Raw genomic sequence first — 19,399 nt, 5'->3', positions numbered from 1 at the left:
CAATAAACAATGGGGGCACGCTTCCGAAAAGGGGCAGCAGCATTTCCTCTACGGTTACAGCCCAGTTTAGGTGTGTGTGTATTAATCGGAAAAAATGTCATATAAACATGCGTCCTATTCTCAATATTTTCTAGCCCCTAATTTTCTATTAATATACAACACCTAAACTGGGCTCTAATCTTAGGGGAAATTCCGCTGCCCCTGTTCGGAAGCACGCCCAACAATGGTACTGTCGCGCAAGACTGGAAAGGTGCAAAAGTGGTGCCAATTTGTAAGTCAGGGTCTCGCTCAGATACAAAAAATTACAGACAGGTCAGCCTCACCTCTGTGGTTTGCAAACAGATGGAACATTTGATTTCAGCATATCTAAGGCAGCATTGGAATGATTCAAATTGGTTACATAACTGTCAGCATGGGTTTCGGGGGGGGGGGGCTAGTCATGTGAGAGTCAATTAGTAACTGTATGTCAGGATTTAGTAGACGGAATAGATTCAAATAGCCAAGTAGATGCAGTGATTATTGACTTTTCACGCGCATTCGATGTAGTCCCGCACGATATATTGTTGGTTAAACTACAATCAATGGGGAGTGACTTCAGAGTGCTCTAGTGGATCATGGAATTTTTAATTTGTCACACTCAGAGAGTATGGTGGGGGAGGAATTATCGAACCCAATTGAAATTACTTCTGGAGTCCCACAGGGGAGTGTCTTGGGGCTTCTTCTATTCCTGGCTTTTGTAAATGATCTGCCAGTTAACATCTTGTCCAGGGTTCGCTTATTCGCAGATGATTGTATCGTACACAGGAAAATAAAAAAGTTATGAAGATACTACTCTTCTTCAGAATGACCTCAATAGAATAAAATAATAATTGGGCAATAGCCAACAAAATGAAAATAAATTCTCTAAAGAGCAAAGCCATCAGCTTTACAAGAAAAAGAAATAAAATAATTGCATCGTATAGGCTACTTCAGGGGGTGAAACCATTCCAGAAGTTAACAAATGTAAATACCTAGGAATAACATTAAGCAGTGATCTCAGTTGGGGGAACACATTACTGACACAGCGGGAAAGGCATGGAGAGCATTACACTTTGTGATGAGGGTACTAAGAAAAGGCTCTGATAAATCCAAAGAGATTGCATATAAATCACTAGTTCGTCCAGTAATGGAATATGGTGCTGCATGCTGGGATCCTTACAGAGTAGAACATATTAAGACACTGGAAAAGATTCAAGAACAGGCTCTCAAGTGTTGTAATAATTCACCATTAAAATGGGACACACTCACGGACAGGAGAACGCGAATTCGATTATGCGCAATGTTCAAAACATACAGAGGTGAGCCTGCCTGGAGAGATATAAAAAATAGGTTGCGGCCGCCAAATTACTCTTCAAGGAACAGCCACTCATATAAATTGAGGGAAAGAAGACAGAGGATGGACACTGAAAAGTTTTCTTTTCTCAATCGTATTATCTGGGACTGGAATGCTTTACCTGCAGACTTACTAAAGGCTTTATCAATAACCAAAAATGAATTTAAATATAGGCTTAAGGACTTTATTAATAGATGGTAGTATATTATACACACTATTTAAAGGCTGTAATTAATATTTTATTATTGAAGTGTTGTATCAGTGAAGAAGTGTGTTGTGTCAGTGAAGTGTGTTTCTGACAATGAAGCTTTATAGTTTATAGTGGCAGTTCAAAGTATTTGAACAGTGAAATATTTTTGAAGTGTTAGTGAAATCAAAATAGAATCAGTGAAATGTGTCGTAGTTCCAGTGCAGTGAGTGAGTTGTCAGCGATATGAGTGTGGTGCTGAAAGGTACTTGTGCAGGTATAAACATATCATACTCGTGGATTTTAGTTCGAACTTAGGGTTAAAATACAAATTAGATTTACTTTAAATTTTATTACAAGTGATCATTCTTAGTTTAATTTAGGATGCTCCTTGTTATTGTTATTATTATTATCGTTATTATTATTATTAATTATTATTAATTTATTATTAATTATATTTTTTATTAAATGTGTTTATTATTAACTGTCATTATTGAGTGTAATTAGTTACCACTGCCACCGGGTATATACCCATTTGCAGTGTAAATAAATACATACATACACATAACGTATATTTTATACATTAAAGTTTTCTTGGACTAAAAAAAGAAAGAAAGCGAAAGGATTTTCAAGCACTGGGCAAAGGCTGGTGAATTTTTTGTTTAAGTAATGTTGTCAGTACCGGTCTGTGACAAGTTAGTGCAATGGCGGATATAAACGATGTACAAACAAAGTTACATTACGAAAACTGTGTTCTATTTCATTATTATTGAGTGCTTATCCCATTAATAAGTTATACATTTTTCACATTATCACATCAAGTGTTTTATATGCCTACACGGGTTCGAATCCCGGTCGGGGCAAGTTACCTGGTTGAGGTTTTTTCCGGGGTTTTCCCTCAACCCAATACGAGCAAATGCTGGGTAACTTTCGGTGTTGGTCCCCGGACTCACTTCATCGGCATTATCACCTTCATATCATTCAGACAATAAATAACCTAGATGTTGATACAGCGTCGTAAAATAACCCAATCAAATAAAAAAATATATATATATGCCTACATTTCCTTCTTTCACTACAAACCACAACATTTCCACATCCATTATGACGCACCTCTTATTTAAAACATAACTTACTACATTTTGAAAGAAATTGTTCGACCTCACATCACTTAGCTATCCCCTCAACTAATCCACTAATCTTGTTACATACCTCGGCCTCATGTCACTTAGCTAGGGTGAACTCATCAGTAGCTGACCACATGGGAATGTTTTAATTAAAAATAAGCATTCTGGCAACACTGCAAAATATTTTTTTCAGTTATATATAATCTTTAACATCTCTTTGTTTCATTTGACATCAGTGTAACAGGAAATTATTACAGAAAGCAGAAAACGTAGGAAACAAAGCTATGTTCGCAGTATGGCTTCAGCTGGTGCTTGCTATTAGGGAAGTGTACAAAAATCTGAACACAGCTCTGATATATAGCCAAATTATATTATATTGAATGAATGCATATTTTGCCTTCTGCATAGGAATTATGTAGGCTACATACACATTCTCAGTTATTATAGTTCTTATGAGTAATTAATAGGGGTGATCATTTACTAGTTCTTAATTTTTATCAAGCAGCAATAGTTGACAAGACCGGTTTAAAATACGAGTAAAGACATATCCAGTACCTGTCCACCACTTGCAAATGTGCTCCTAACTTTTTATGTAAATTATGTAGATTGTATGTAACCTGTGTTTTAAATGTTGCAACTATCTCTTATGACTAGGTCCAAAAATGGAAAAAATTTCTTCAAATATATAAAATAATCCTTAAATAATGTAGTTAAGGACGCTCAAATGACTCTATTCCAATTCTGCAAATTCCAAGAAAATATGGAATACTACATTTCACCCTGACTAATAAGCTGAAGGATAGAATGCCTCCTCCTAAATTGATGGTCACTGTAGTTGCCAAATTATGTGCAGAAAATAAAATTCTTTTGTTTACCTTGCTCATAAATGCTACACACATTCTGCAATTTGCTGATATTTCTGTATTTGAGCTCTTAAAAACTGGTTGGAAAAATGCAGTTGAGGATTTGCCGTATAAGTGTAAGGAATGTGCAGTAAAAAAAATAAATTTTTGTCAGTCACTAGAAAAAGTTTTCGATGAAAGAGCCACTCCAGAATGGTTTCCGTAACTGCGGCATCTTTCCATCTGATGCAAATGCAGTAGATTATTCTCGATGCCTGGGCCATTTGGCTAGAAGTGTTGATGGAAATGGAACTGTGAACCTCAAATCAACAAAGTTTAATGTGAAATATCAGTTGTTATTGCTATGGCTATGAAAGCTGGATACACTGAAGAATTCAGAACTGTTGCAGCTAATGAAAAAATGGACTGGAGATGATGTGGCATCTGACCTTTCCTGCAATTGGTTAAAATTATGAAAAAGATGCATACAACTCAATAATTCTAACAACACTACCGATGGTGCCATATTGACTTGTCAAAAACAATACTGTTGAAGAAGCACAGCAAAATTGAGAAGAAATGCAGACTGAGGAAATGCAGCAGAAAAGTAAGTTTACCACATGATATTACAAGTAAAAGGTGGCTACAATATCATTATATCATTAGGAAGTAAGTTAAATGTTAACCAAAAGAAAAAAAGAAATATGGAAGGAAGAAAGAAAAAACAATACGAGGAAAAGACGAGAAAAAAGAGACGGAAGTAATCAAGGAAGGTCTGATAGCAAAAAACCTAAACAAACCAAAGGGCTCTCAGTCAGATAGCTCTGAGTTAGAGCTAGAATTCCAGACTTCATCATCAGATGCTGATGACATGCCTTTGGACATTTCTGAGGAAAATAGCAACAACCAAAGCAGTGGTGATGAGAACCATGTGAAACACGGATATTGGGGCATTGTGAAATATACAGCGAGGAAAACTTGTCATTTATTTTGTGGGAAAAGTGGTAAAGAAAGAGGAAGAAGATTTTGATGTATTTGCTCAACAAGTGGCTGGAAATGTGTTCAAGTGGCCAGTACAAGAAGATACTGATACTATATCTGAGGGTACAGTGCAGTATGTTTTTCTCGAATGCAGGAAAACTATAAAAAAGACACACTTATGGGATTCATATTTTCAATTTTACAGGTTAGAATGTAAGTGCATATTTATGTAATAGAATATAAGTGTGTCTTCTGTGTTAAAATAGTCATACAGTATCTACGTAATTTGTTTTAGTAGTGGTCAACTACTGGTCGAAAACTGGTCATTTACTGACACTGCGGTCAACTACTGGTATGTTTGTAAGCCGTTAGTTTAAAAATAAATTTCATCATGTTACATTCCTTTAAACAAGTATTGAATAGCACCATGCTTTTGTCAACATTTTATTATTATTTTACTGTAGAAATATTTTCCTTGTGACTTTATCGACAAACAAAATGGAGATTTAAGAAACAAATGTTCCTTAACTGGTCAACTACTGGTGAGCTCACCCAAACCACAACATTTCCACATCCATTACGATGCACCTCTTATTTAAAACGTAATTTACTACATTTTGAAACAAACTGCTCGACCTCACATTACTTAGCTATCCCCTCAACTAATTCACTAATCTTGTCACATACCTCGGTCTCATGTCACTCTTAGCTATCTCCTTATTTAACCTATTCCATGTGATTTTTTTTTGTATCATATTATGAGTTCATCTATAATGTATATTTTATACAATAAAGTTTTCTTGGATTAAAAAAAAAACAAAAAAGGATTTTCAAGCGGTAAAGGCTGGTGATTTTTTGTTTAGTGATAATGTCAGTACTGACCTGTGATAAGTTAGTGCAATGGTGGATACAAATGTGTACAAACAAAGTTACATTACGAAACTGTGTTTTTTTTTTTTTCGTTACAATTTTTCTGTTTCACTAACTTATTATTGAGTGCTTATCCCATTAATACATGTTATGCATTCTTCACATTATCGCCCATCATCACCCATAACGAAAAGCAAATCAAACATCAGTCCCATATATGGCATGAGGTATCGAAGATTGGAAAAATTTCCTTATGAGCCCAATCTATAAATTAAAAATATATCACAAACTAACAAGCCTATCATTCATACCAAAAAGAATGGGACCATCTCCTTTTTTGTATTAGCCATAGTTGGCATCTCCGTAATTTTTTACCCATTGTACATGAAATGAGTACGATGCTCATTTTATAAACATTAACCCATATATGCCCATAACTTTTATTTTTGAAAAAAAGTCTCCATTTTCATCAATGTTGCTTCTTTTAGTCATAGTAAGAGAATGACAATGCAAAATCTCCGCTTACATAATCATTAGTGCCCATTTAACCGTGGGTCGAAAACGACCCTGTGGGCACATGAACAACCTTTTCATGCATATTACAGTAAAGTTATAATAACGATTATTTACTAAATCTGTTGGACATAATTAATAAAAAAAATGACTCCTTTGCTTAATATAACTCAGAAAGTTATTATTACACTTATATTTTGTGTATACAAATACAAAGGGACATATGTACAAAACTACTATGCATATAAACTATCTCTGTTACTCAGAAATTCCAGTGGGTGCTATGTAATAGGGCTGGCCTGCAGAACTCGCAAGTAGGGGAATTATGACGTCAGCCTCACTCCACTACTATTCGGGATGATCGCCTTCAGTCGCGAGAATTAATGTTGATGCAGCCAAGCGTAACTAGAATGCCGTGACCGCACAGGTAGAAAAGGTGGGTGGGGTAAGAAAGGGGAGGAAAGAAGTCGCTCTCAAGAGCTACAGTTCTGCAGGTCTGTAATAGGGCGTATTTACTAAGGTTGTTGGACACAATTTAGTCAACCTTTTACATGTTTGATATAATAGGAATTTTTTATTACTCTTCAGCTGGAGCCTCAAGTTGGCGATGGCACAGAGATTTTTACAATCTTCGTCAACCGAATCATCACCAGTTTCATTACTGTCATCTTCAGGAGGTTGTAGAACGACTCAATATTTGAAATATTTTCTTTAGAAAATACTGTCTCAAGTTCTTCCAGTATTTCGAAAGTGGTAAGACTCTTTTTGTGAGCTTTGTCGTAATTATCTCTAAAATAAGGGAAAACAAACGTCTTACAAGAAAACATTCTGATGGATGCAGATAAAAAGTTAATTAATTTCTTTCACCATGTTAATAATCTCAAAAGAAGTGTTTATACAAATTTTTGCTTGTTAGCTCTGTTAGCGGGATAGTAGTTTACCTAAAAAATTATTTCACGTATTTATAAATCGTAAATGTTTCATAAATTTTCATAGGGAATATGAAAGTAAAGAAAATCTGCTCACAATAATTATCAATAATAATATTATTAGAAAATTTAGCAAAATGTACAAAAGGTTCCCTATGTGTCCATAGGGTCGAAAACGACCCACCCAAATTTGTTACACTATTACGACTCTACTGAATAGAATTCATGATTCCACCTGATGTAATCATATAGGTTACTGCTTGTCCTATATAATAAAAAAATAACAGAACTAAAATACTTAACAATGAAGTGTCTACTTACATTTCTTTGTTGACGTGCATTATAATCAAACTAATGGCCGGTTTGTCCAAGTATTGTTAGAACACTTAACGACTGTTAAACCTTCAACAGTTTGTTAAATACAGTTTTTCCATTTGTTCAACACCAGTTTGGCTTAACAGATTCTTAACCAATTGTTAACTTTAAATGTAGGATTTCAGGCCGTTAACTCATTTAACAAACAGTTAAACATGGCAGATAACACCACAGCTGTTCAGAAAAAAGTTGTGAAAATAACATGTTATGTTTGTCTTTGAGGAATGTTTACAGTAAGGGCCGGTTTCACCAAGCTTCAGTAAATCAGTCCAAATGAAACATTAACTAATATATTAAAATATTTACACGAGTACGTTTATATGTGCGCTCTCCCCCTAAACTTCAAGCCGAGTAGCTACATGTGCCTCGTCACGCTAATAACGTCGTGACTCTTCGATAGCGTAGTCAGTAGCGAGTTGGATTGCCATCCCAGGGACCCGTGTTCGATTCTTGGAGGTAACTTTTTTTTTTTTATTAACGTAACTAATTTTTATACATGTTACCTTTCTTCATTTTTTTAATTTTGTGTACTGGAACGAATTATTTCGCAACTCTGGCTCCACTAGGAGAATTTAAAAAACTCTTGGGAGATCAATTTTCTTCCCGAAATAAAACAAAGATAAACAAACAAATTAAAGAAAAATAAAATAAATACACATCTGGATCTAATACTTCATCCACATGCCACCGGCGTCTATCACTGCCCGGCATTTTCGGGGCATTGAGTCCACCAGATTGCGGAAATAGTTCTGGTCCTTAGCCAAATCTTTCCAGATAGCCAGAACTTGATCCCAGAACTGATCTGGATTTTGAGGTGGGATGTCTCGATATTTGTCAATCCTCCTCTTTTTTCATGCTTTTCCGTGAACCGTCTTTGAACGTTTATGGTGGTGTGCGCAGGGTGATTATCCTGCTGGAAAATTAAATTTCCATCGGAAAGAAAACGATTATAAATTCCAAGAATCCAGCTCTTTCGCTTCTATTTTAAAGCCAGTGTAAACATATCTTATCGCTAGCTATAATATAATTGCAATAAATGAAAGTTAATATACCAATTAAGTTTTGTTATGTTTGAATGCACATTATGTATCAATTTACTAATATTTCTTAGGTACCGGTATGTAGTTATAATAATCACTTTCATGTCTTAAAATAAAACTCAGTTGACTAGTTTCAGCTTTGTCTCAGCCGTTTTTATGATATTCTAACCTATGATCAGTTTCTTCTAAAATTTTGAGTACCGGTACCATGATCTTCATAACGCTGTATCTTTTGTGAATTTTTGTGTCATTCAAATTTTCGAAATGATCGGTTTTTAAATGGTTAACATTATCTCCAGTTGACTCTTAATTTTCGAGCAGTTCCAGATATAACAATTCTGCGTTGAAACGTTCCGCATTTTATATTGCAACTAATGAATAATTAAAAATTTAAAGACGGAAATTTCTATCACTTAATTTAATGATAGTTTTACTGGTTCGTTAGGCTAAAGATGCTTGGTGAGATATAAAAATGATTTAATGAACCAGTAAATAAATTAATGGATCATTAAAACCTTAATGAAGCTTTGTGAAACCGGCCAAAAGACTGGTAATAGATAATTTAAAAGATATTTTGGAATATTAATATAGGGAAGATAATCTTTATAAGTCAACTGATTATCATACTGACGCTTATTTCGATGCTGAGCTATTATCCATTTAATACTGAGGAAATGTGCGATCTTAAAGTGGCAAGAAATTGAAGTCAGATTTGAATATCCTACAAACAGAAATAGGCCACTTGTTCCAATTCACCAACTACTATTAACTCTAGATTCTATGTTACTGGCTCTTCAACTATAGCCGATGTCAATAGTACTTCAAAATACGCAGTGAGTAAATAATAAAATGTTTCAGCAGCAATTGCTTCTTTAGGACGAAATTACATATAATTTATACATGGACCTGAATTAGAGAATTTTATATGATACGAAATTCTCCTCGGGGTTTTGTGTACAGTTGACTACACACATTCGTGTAATTATTGTCACCTGGTGGTCATAATGCTTAGATTTTTCTAAACAGAAATTCATATTTAGCATTATAAAATATAACCATACTTATAATAATTATTATTATTCAATAGTAGTCAATGCAACTTTCATTCATCAACTCTCTGTACTGTATGAATCATGGCTACTGTAACAGGTTACGATTTTACACATGTTTCATGACTTACTCTGCAGTACAGAATTTAAATAATAATAATATCAGCCAATAAGAAGTTGTCTTATATATGCAAAATCATTACCAACTGCTGTTGAGTAGTTAGAATAGTATTAACAACAGTTAAAGTTAAGTGTTGGTTATTTTAAACAAAATTATGTTGGAAAAATGGAAAACATCTTAACAAAACGTTTAAAATAAACCAGCTGTTAATTTAACATTTGTTAAGCCAAATTAAACATTACTTGGAAAAACTAGCCATAAGTGTTACACATTTTCAGTTAAAATGCATTCCAGAGAGTTACAACGGAACAATTGGACAAACTAAAGTGTTGCCAATATATTATCGAACACATGATGATGGTGTCCAACCGAAAATTTAAACAAATATTAAAGGAACCGATAAAAATATGACGTGGGTCGTTAACGACCCTGTGGGGATATATGGGTTAAGAAGGAACTAACTGAGGCAGCTGTAAGTTATGTATCACCAAAATATATAATTTTTTTTATTCTAAATGTATTTCTATTGTAATGAAGATATTTCATGTGGTTTTTATCACAAAGATTGCATTTGAATGAATTACAGGAACTTAGTTTTGTTCACTTAATTGAAATACCAACTTCGAAACAGCTGATGGACATTGGAGCAACTTGACAGTGAAATTGACGCTTTACTCTGTATCCCACACTGATTATTCATTTCTGCTAAGTTTTCTTTGGTCATTTTTCTTATTTTAAAATAAGCAGTGTATATTGTCACACCTGTGACAGATAACATGGACAAGTTTCCTTCTTGTTGAAACAATTTGTTTATATAATGAATAATATTTCAGGAAAGTGAGGTTAAGTATGTGCATAAACATATGCTTGCATTAATATTTTAAAAGAACTCTAGTTTATTTAGAAATTCTGTCATGGGTGTAGGAGTAATTTTTGTCACGGGTGAGACAGTAATTTTTTGTCAAGGGTGTGACAACAATATATTGACAGAAGTTATCAAGAACTTTTTACTGTTGCTATGTAAGGACAATCTCTACCTACAAGATGAGATACGCAAATTGGAAGTCAAATGGAAGAAGGATAAGGCTAGACAAAAGTTATCCAGGGCAAATAAACGTAAACATGCAATACAAAAAAAATGACAACAGGGACTTGGTATCTTACAAATGTCCTCAAACATTGGGCAAGGCAGTTAATAAAGCAAAGAAATCACTTCCCAACAGCCCAAGAAAACGAACTGCCATTGTTTATAAACTTATAAAGAACTGAACCATTCTGATGCTAAAAAAAATTAGTAGGCCTACACCCACAAAGGTTCCAGAAGTTTGTCTACAGAAACAAAAAACATTGTAAGCTGACTATTTTTGTAGAGATGACGAGTCAAGCTAATCCAGGGATTCATGATGTAGAATCTGTTAAGAATCCAGTAAATGGAAAATGAGAACAGATTATATATGGTTTTGACTGTAGCTGAAGTCTGTGAGAAATTTAAGAACTTCGGTTACTCCTCTTGAAAAGTCAACATTTTACGAACTAAGACCCCACATAACTTAATGTGTGTATGCAAATTTCAAATTTTTTACTGAAAGCATTTCAAATGTAATTCCAGATTTTCCTCGATCTAGTTGTAAAGAGTTGTCTCAGAAGGTTAACTGTGACATCAGTAAAGACGAATGCACAACTGGAAGGTGCAGTCTGTGTAAACAAGACCTGTCGCATTTGTTAACTGACGTTAGTCAAAATGAAATTTGCCATGGAAGCAGTGAACTGAAGACAGTGAAGTGCCAAAATTGGTAGAAAATACATCACCTCTGAAAATAATTGTCAAAGAAGCATTTAAAAGACACTGTTGGATAAAACATAAACAATACTATAGGTATACCAGATTGTAAAAAGTATCGGTCTACGCATGCGTGCCAGCCCAAAGGGAGAGAGTTCCCCCCACTCTGTACAATATAGCGGGAGGAAGAGCTTTTTCCTTCTCTCTCTAACCCAAGACGCGTTAGTCCGTTACTCTTTGTCTGTGGAATGTGAGTTTTTATGTGCATATTTCACGTAGTCGAAGTTTGTTTTATATGCATGTAGCAAGTGTTTTGGGTTTATATAATTGTACAGGCCTACATATTAAAGTGAGATGGCGACAACATCATCGAAATCTTCGAGTATGTCCGGGAGACCTCTTAGAGGTCAAGCATGAGAAATAGTGTACAATGTAGCACAATATTTCAAAAAAATAAAAGAAATGCATAAGAAACAAAATGCAAATATTACACACATGACAAGTGAGGCTACCAGAGTGTCAGTGAGTACTGTGACTACAATTCTGAAAGAAGGAAAGAAAGCTGTTGCAAGGAACAAACTCACATTTTCTACTCCAATGGGAAAAAGCGCGCCAAGAAAGAAGAGAATCGAAGTTGACAGCTTCACAGACAGCACTATTATGCAAAAAATGCATTTCTTTTATAAAGTAAAAAAAGAAATTCCAACTATTAAAAAACTCCTTAATGTCCTGAAAGAGGATGAAGTTATCGACTGTGGATATGAGTTTTTACGGCAGAGAGTTAAAAAATTAGGTTTTTTGTGGAAAACGTGGCAATTGAAAAGGAAGCTGCTCACAGAACGCCCAGATATAGTTTTGTGGAGAACAAAATACTTGGATCAAATTAGACAATTTAGACACCTATATTCAACCGTCTCATATGGTGACAAAATGCTGGCAGTCGGAAACTGAAATCGGGGCTACTGCAAACATTGGAGCAGGACAAAGACTGATAATTGTTCATGGAGGTGGGGAAAAAGGTTTTGTGGAGGGGGCTTTACTGATTTTTAAATCAGGACAGTAGACAGGTGATTACCATACATCTATGAATTATCAGAATTTTCGGAAGTGGCTGGAAACTCAGCTTCTCCCAGCTTTGCCGTCTCCAAGTGCTATTGTAATGGATAAGGAAAAATACCACTGTAATGAGAGAGACAAATTACCGACTCAAGCACACCTGAAAGAGGACATCGTTCGGTGGTTGCAAGAACATGGAGTTGAGTTCGATGCTAAAAAGAGTAAGGCTGAACTCATTACAATAGCTCAGAACATACCTCATGAGAAACAGTTTTAGTGGATGAAATAATTCATGGTCATGGTCATATCCCATTACGTCTCCCACCTTATCATCCAGACCTTTCACCTATTGAAATGGTTTGGGGGGACATTAAAGGCCAAGCTGCACAACAGTCAATTTGCGGCTCTTTTAAAGAAAAAGAGAAGTTGTCTCGGAAACTTTTCCAGGAATACACTGTCGAAAAGTGGACAAAATGGTTGTCAGCATGTTTATGAAAATGAGCAGAAACACTTGCATCATGACAATAGTATTGACAGCATTATCATCAGTTTGAGTTCGAGTGACAGTGATGACTCGTCAGAAGACGAAGATGACAGCAGTGGCGACAGCAGCAATGAATAGCGGTAGGAGAGTGGAGGGGGAACAAGGTGGCAGCCGGTAGGACCGGACATCCTAGCGGTGGAGGGTGGAGAGTGGAGAATGGAGAGTCAAGGGGGAACAAGCTGACGGCCAACTCCGGTAAGTCCCGACTTCAAATATTTTTTTCTAAGTGGTATGTCTTGACTCCTGTGGAAAAAAAGCTTAATGAAAATGAGGTTGTCATGCAAGCCGATTTTACAGAGAACTTTTCCCTCATAACTTACTAATTGCCACCTTCACATAAGCCTGCCTTCAGTCCTTACACTGAACAAAATTAATTTGTCCATAGCATCGCACCCCACCTCCCTCAAATCCATGAAGAAGACACTTCGTTTGTTAATATAGTAGGCCTATATTCTATAACGTAGCATATGGCCATCTAGTTTCATGGAGTCATAAATTTCCTCATGACTAGAGATGGGAACAATATATCGGTTTTTACGAAATACCGATATTTTCGTTTTGATTTATTGATATCGAAATTTTGATTCAATATATCGCATAATATATTGGTTTTCTCATAAATTTATCGGTATTTTATATTTGTTTTTGTGGAATTATTACGAGCAACAAAATCCACACTAATTAACTTTGATAATTCCCTGAGAGATAACGTTAATGAAAGTGGGCAGTTATATAATTGTGCACTCTTGAAATAGACAATCCAATCAATGCCTTTCTCTGACTGGCTGGTCTAGAATTCGAATTCAAACTATTTAATGTGCAGTACCAAATTCAAAATCCAATGTGTGCGAACATGTGACTGAGATGGAAGGTTTATCTACTATTGTTTTAGTATCATTATTCTCCAAGACAGGATCAACTGCCACTCTGAAAAGGAACCGTTTGACTTCAAAACTTTTATTTCTATGTTTTTTAAATGAAAAGAGAAACAAGGATATAATACTGGTTTGAGATTTGTTTACGGCTAGGATTTCTATGCACAACCTAGTACTGACGTTTTCTTATTATATATTTTAGTACCTACATAAACATTTTACCAACATGTACTTGGAGAATTTAGTGAAGATCTGTTTTCAGAATATGGGAAGAGTGATAGTAGGAGGAAGAAGACTAAAGTATTTAAGATTTGTTGATATGAATTTGTTAGATGATACTAAGGAATAAGCTACCGGAGCTAAATAACAGCTGTGAGCAGTAAGATAGAATAAAGATAAATGTCAACAAGACGAAAACTATGGTCATAGGAAGAAAAGTAAAGAAGGTAAACTTGCGAATTCTAAATGAGGCAGTAGAGCAAGTGGACAGCTTCAAATACTTGGGGTGTACTATAAGCAATAACATGAACTGCTGCCAAGAAGTCAAAAGGAGAACAGCAATGGCAAAGGAAGCTATTAATAGAAAAAGGAGCATCTTCTGCAGACCTCTAGAGAAAGAACTAAGGAAGAGACTAGTGAAGTGCTTTGTGTAGAGTGTAGTATTGTATGGGGCAGAAACATGGACATTACTGCAAAGTGAAGAGAAGCAAATAGAAGCATTTGGAATGTGGATATGGAGAAGGATGGAACGTGTGAAATGGACACAGAGAGTAAGAAACAAAGCTGCGTTGGAAAGAGTGTATGAAGAAAGAATGGTGCTAAAACTGATCACCAGGAGGAAAAAGAATTGGCTGGGTCACTGGCTGAGAAGAGACTGCCTACTGAAGGATGCACTAAAAGAAATGGTGAACAGGAGAAGAGTTTGGGGCAAAAGAAGATATCAGATGATAGACGACATTAAGATATATGGATCACATGCAGAGACAAAGAGGAAAGCAGAAAGTAGGAAAGACTGGAGAATGCTGGGTTTGCAGTGAAAGATCTGCCTTTGGGCAGAACACTATGAATGAATGAATGTTTCAATGTCAGATACTGACCCATACAGAATTCACTTAATACTTCCCCATTGTATCATTTAAGCTCATCTTACCCCCACCATAATTTTGATTTAGGTTAGGAACTACATAATAATTATGGTATTGAAAAGTACCGTTTATCGTTGCAATTTTACATTGTCCATTATCTGCAGCAATAGAGGCTTCAGTGGCGGACACATATCAAGATGGCCCAGGCAGATTTTTGTCGTATGTCCCAAGAGGTCGAAGAAATTCAGGAAGACCTAGGAAACGCTGGCAAAAGACCATAACAGATCCACTGGGGTCTAACACTTGAAGGCTGATGATGATGATGATGATGATGATGATGATGATGATGATGATTTCACATTTAATCTTTTGACTGTTATGATGTTAATTTCAATGCTAATAAGGAATAGGCTATTAAAATTTAAGTTTATTGTAATAAATGTACACTTAAAAATGTAATCGCATTAGTATCTATTAATTTCCTTACGGAATAGCGATATATAGAATCATTTCGATATACCGATAGCTATATTTTCTGCAATATATATCGTTTATCGAAATTTGGTTTGCAATATATTGCAATATCAATATAGGCCTATCGGTATTTAAATTATTTCTTCCATCTCTACTCATGACACCGACTTCCGTTGGTCTACTTTGAAATCAGAACAATGGTCAGATGTGGGAAAAACGAGCGCTGAGCTACTTCCGCCGATTTTTTAATAGAAAATGGCCGAATTTCTAACCGATTTTTTTGTGGAGATACATTTTAAAGCTTAAATTTATATGACTAAAGCCACTGTAATATAAAAATTATGTGAATGGAATGCTAACAATGTAGCAGTTACAAGATAGGTGGGTGGCAATTTTCGAAGTATTGAAGGAGAAAAACGTTACAATAACAGTCCTTCCTAAGATCACAGAATTCATCCTTTGCCTTCCAGGCTCAAATGCAAGCATAAAACGTATTTTTAAAAAATGAGTAAGTTAATTATTGGTCATGTGAAAAGACCAAATTTTGGAAATTACGGATAAACTCCAGAACATGGATTGCACCCTTTCCCTGTTGCTTCAAAATTCCTACCTTGTGCACACAAAATAAATTATTAGCACTGAAAAGTACCTTTTCGGTAAATATAATGATGCGCATTCGACAAACGCAGACAGATCTGCTATTTTTAGTATTTTAAGACGTTAGTGAGAAATCCATATACTGAAATTTACTACTGCAAATGCTTTAATGCTACATTGTAATTTCAGTTTCTCATGCACGGTATGACTGATTGTCGAGTCACAGAAAGACTTATAGAAAAATTCAATCGAATGACAAACAGTAAGCATGAATTTAATTTGTTCTATGTATGAAAGATTTGTGAAAAAAGGAAATTTGGGTTAAACTAGCATTGAGTTAGTTCCCTTCTTACTCTACTTATACACCTTGCATATACAAATCTAAGATAGGTTACGTTTGGTTCGTTTAGGCTTTTGTTATGCCTTGCATATACGGTCAACTGCATTTCTACTAAAAAACATCCCTTTTAAATTCAACGTAACATATGCAAGGTGTATAAGCGGGGTACGAAAGGTACTTCAGTGCCAGTTTACCCTAAAAGTATCCCGAGTTTCCAACCAAAAAATATAGTGGGCTTACACTGGCAAGAAGTGGCAAGATTTCGCCCACATGTATTACACATAACCTCAAAATAGTTTTCTATTTTTATACGTACTTCCTCTCTGAAGGCGGTTTCACTTCTGATATCAACGGTTTCTCATCATGTTTCACAATGGCTGTGGTTTCCTCCACATTTTCGTCAAAGACGCTAAAAATATCGTCACTAAAATCACCCATGGTACGACAACAGTTCAACCCCTGTACAATGTCGAACTTCAAACCGTTGCTTACGAGATTATACAATCAATGCTGCCAATGGAGGAACAAGAAATCCCCCTACAACGTATTAAAAATCCCCCTAAAATTCAGAGAAACTCCCTAAATTTTTTAATTTATCCTTTTTTTTTAAGTTTAATATTGGTCGACCAGCAAACTTGCTATACAGACCACTGTTAATTTATCCTTGGGAGAATGCAACACAAAACTTAGAAAATGTAATTAAAAATACATAAATGAATAGAAAAGATGGTTGAACGAGGACTGAGAGACTTCCCTTCCTGCACTTTCAACCGTCTTACATGTCGTACCAACATAACTTACGAGGCATTACCCTAGATCATATATAAAACAGATTGCTCAAGCTTATATTAAATTTAAACGCAACTGGAAAATAACGGACGCTATGCGTCGCTAGTGTCGAGAAATGAGCTTGCAATAACCAACACTAGATAGCAGAGTACCTGAAAAGTACATAGAGTAATACGACTGTGGGATGACTTTTTTACGTCATGCCACCTCCAAATATCTTTCTCATTGTAATGTGAGGTTATGTTACTTTGATGTGTCGCTAACGTTGCTTACGGGATTACACAAGCTGGCGCATAGCACGATCGAGTCATGACAATTTCTGCCGCTAGGTTCGCCTCTCTGCCCTATGAAATGATGAATAGTACCATTACAAAGCATTGTGCATCGTGAAAATAGTTCGATTAATTGTGCATTACTGATTGAGTACGAATATTATAAATATGCCAAGCATATTACAGTGTTATTTGAAGTTTGTTAGCTAAGTTATATTCGAAAATTGTATGTGTTTTGCTATGAGAGGAACTCTGTACCAACAGGTCGAATCTTTATAGGTTAAGGTAAATGTCAAAGTTCTCTCATATAACAAGCAATGCTATGTTAAAAGTGGCGAATTGCATTTTCCGACTCTCGAATGATGTGACCCGAAATGTAAAATAATTTCATGCATTGTTTCACTTACCAAGCATTACTGATATAGGCCTAATGAAAATGTGAATGACGTGATGTAAACATTGAAGATAATGTTGTTACTGTTTTCCCTTTCTCTTTTAGAAAATACCGACAAAAGTAATGAATTATCTTCATGCTGTACTTATTAGGTAATTAATGTGTATTTGTCTGTATTTTAGACCTGTGTATTGTTACGTAATTATCAGTGAATTAGGTTAGAGAACTTAACAAGGTTAGTATGAGATTAGGTAATGCACCTCAAACTGTAACTAAGAATGGCTGCTGCCGAAATAGGCTGAGGTGGTTATCGTGTGAAACAAATTATATCTGGAATATCTAGTTTTATTATATACGGATACGTAAAGTTTTTTTTTTTTTTTTTTTTTTTTTTTTGTTTTAGCATGCGTTTGTAATTTTGTGAGGTTATGTCTAGCCTAATTTCTTTTTATTCTTGTATCATTACCAATACATTAATTTATTTTATATTCATTTCAAGTGTTACATCTATGGTGGCAACTCTACTTATGTTAGGATATGAAGTAACAGTATATATTCAACTTCATCATTTGCTAAAAATTAAAGAAAACTGTATGTGTTCGACTCATTCCATCGTCATTTCTTCTTATGTATGTGAACCACGTTCGTTCTAAAAGTGCTACAATAAATTAACACTATAGACAACGTGATGGAACAATTTACAAGTTACTGTTAAAATGCTCAACATTTTCAAGTGGTGCTATACCCATTGTTTCAAAATGTACATACATATTTCTACATTTCTATAAGAGGTGTCATAAATTATTTCAGCATATTTGTAAATTCTTCAAAATTAATCCTTCTAATTAATACCATTAAGTAATGAAATAATATAGCCTAGGCCTATATGTGATTTTATACTACCAGTATTGATTTTGATCTTGGTAAATTAATCCAATTTCACAGTGTTGTCTTTTGTATTGTGGTTCATAACAATTATAACAGTATGTACGTGGAAATGTTTTTAAAATAATAAATTCTAGCTCATGATTTTAAGTGGTCGTTTCAATGGGAGGTTATATTGGAAAGATGATCACAAATGGATAATTTACTGCAAGATACAAAAACTGAATATAAGTGAGTGTTCCGTTAAAAGTGAAAGTGAAAATTTCGTTTTACAAGAGCTAAGTAAGCGTACACGCACTAAAATACTACAGCGTTTACTATTACTATGCTCAATAGATTAATCAGTAGGCCTATAGAAATGTTTTCACCACTGCAAGAAAAAATCGCGCAATAATTATACTTCTCAGTTATTGTGACGTCCGTATTTTTTTTAAAAAGAGAGGGAAAAGTTAGGCCTTCTTGCAAATGCGTAATTGTGAATTCAAGGAAATTAAAGATAATGCAGTACCTTAATTAGTTGCAATATCTTATTTAATAACAATATTAATAATATTAGGTGAAAAGGGTAGGCTATAGTGCGTATATGTAAGATGTCAAGTTAATTTATTTCCGGAAATGTTTGGTGTATGAACTGAAGTACAGAGCAGACATTCCCTCAGTTTATATGTAATATGTTTTAATATCAAGAATGACAGCCTTTTATTGTAATATAATTGAGGTGTAGAAGTTTGCAAATTACGTCTATTGTCCATAAAATATTGTACGAAGCATTTGATAAGCAATGATGAGTCCTTTAAATGTCCCAAATGTCAATGTCTTTTAAGTGTTCTGCTATGAATATATAGGGCAGAACAGCGCTCCGAGCGGCGGAATTGGCATTACGAGGGAACCACTTCAGACTC

General features: G+C 35.0%; 1 protein-coding gene across 4 annotated transcripts in view; it reads right to left on the bottom strand.

The window, feature by feature from the left end:
* The window catches only part of Mtr4 (exosome RNA helicase Mtr4), a 352,727-nt gene extending 335,800 nt beyond the window's left edge, over positions 1 to 16,927 (bottom strand). For 2 of the 4 annotated variants that reach the window (XM_069828329.1, XM_069828331.1), the window contains exon 1: positions 16,474 to 16,924. In XM_069828329.1, coding sequence (XP_069684430.1) covers positions 16,474 to 16,595 — 122 coding nt within the window. In that variant the 5' untranslated portion in view covers positions 16,596 to 16,924. Of the gene's footprint in view, positions 1 to 16,473 lie in introns of all 4 variants that reach the window. The other 2 variants (XM_069828330.1, XM_069828332.1) reach the window with 2 other exon arrangements.
* Between the last annotated feature and the right edge of the window lie 2,472 nt (positions 16,928 to 19,399).

Source organism: Periplaneta americana, chromosome 6 (assembly GCF_040183065.1).
Source record: "Periplaneta americana isolate PAMFEO1 chromosome 6, P.americana_PAMFEO1_priV1, whole genome shotgun sequence".
Taxonomy (NCBI): domain Eukaryota; kingdom Metazoa; phylum Arthropoda; class Insecta; order Blattodea; family Blattidae; genus Periplaneta; species Periplaneta americana.
Note: the sequence above shows the minus strand (reverse complement) of the source record. Positions and strands in the feature narration are given on the sequence as shown.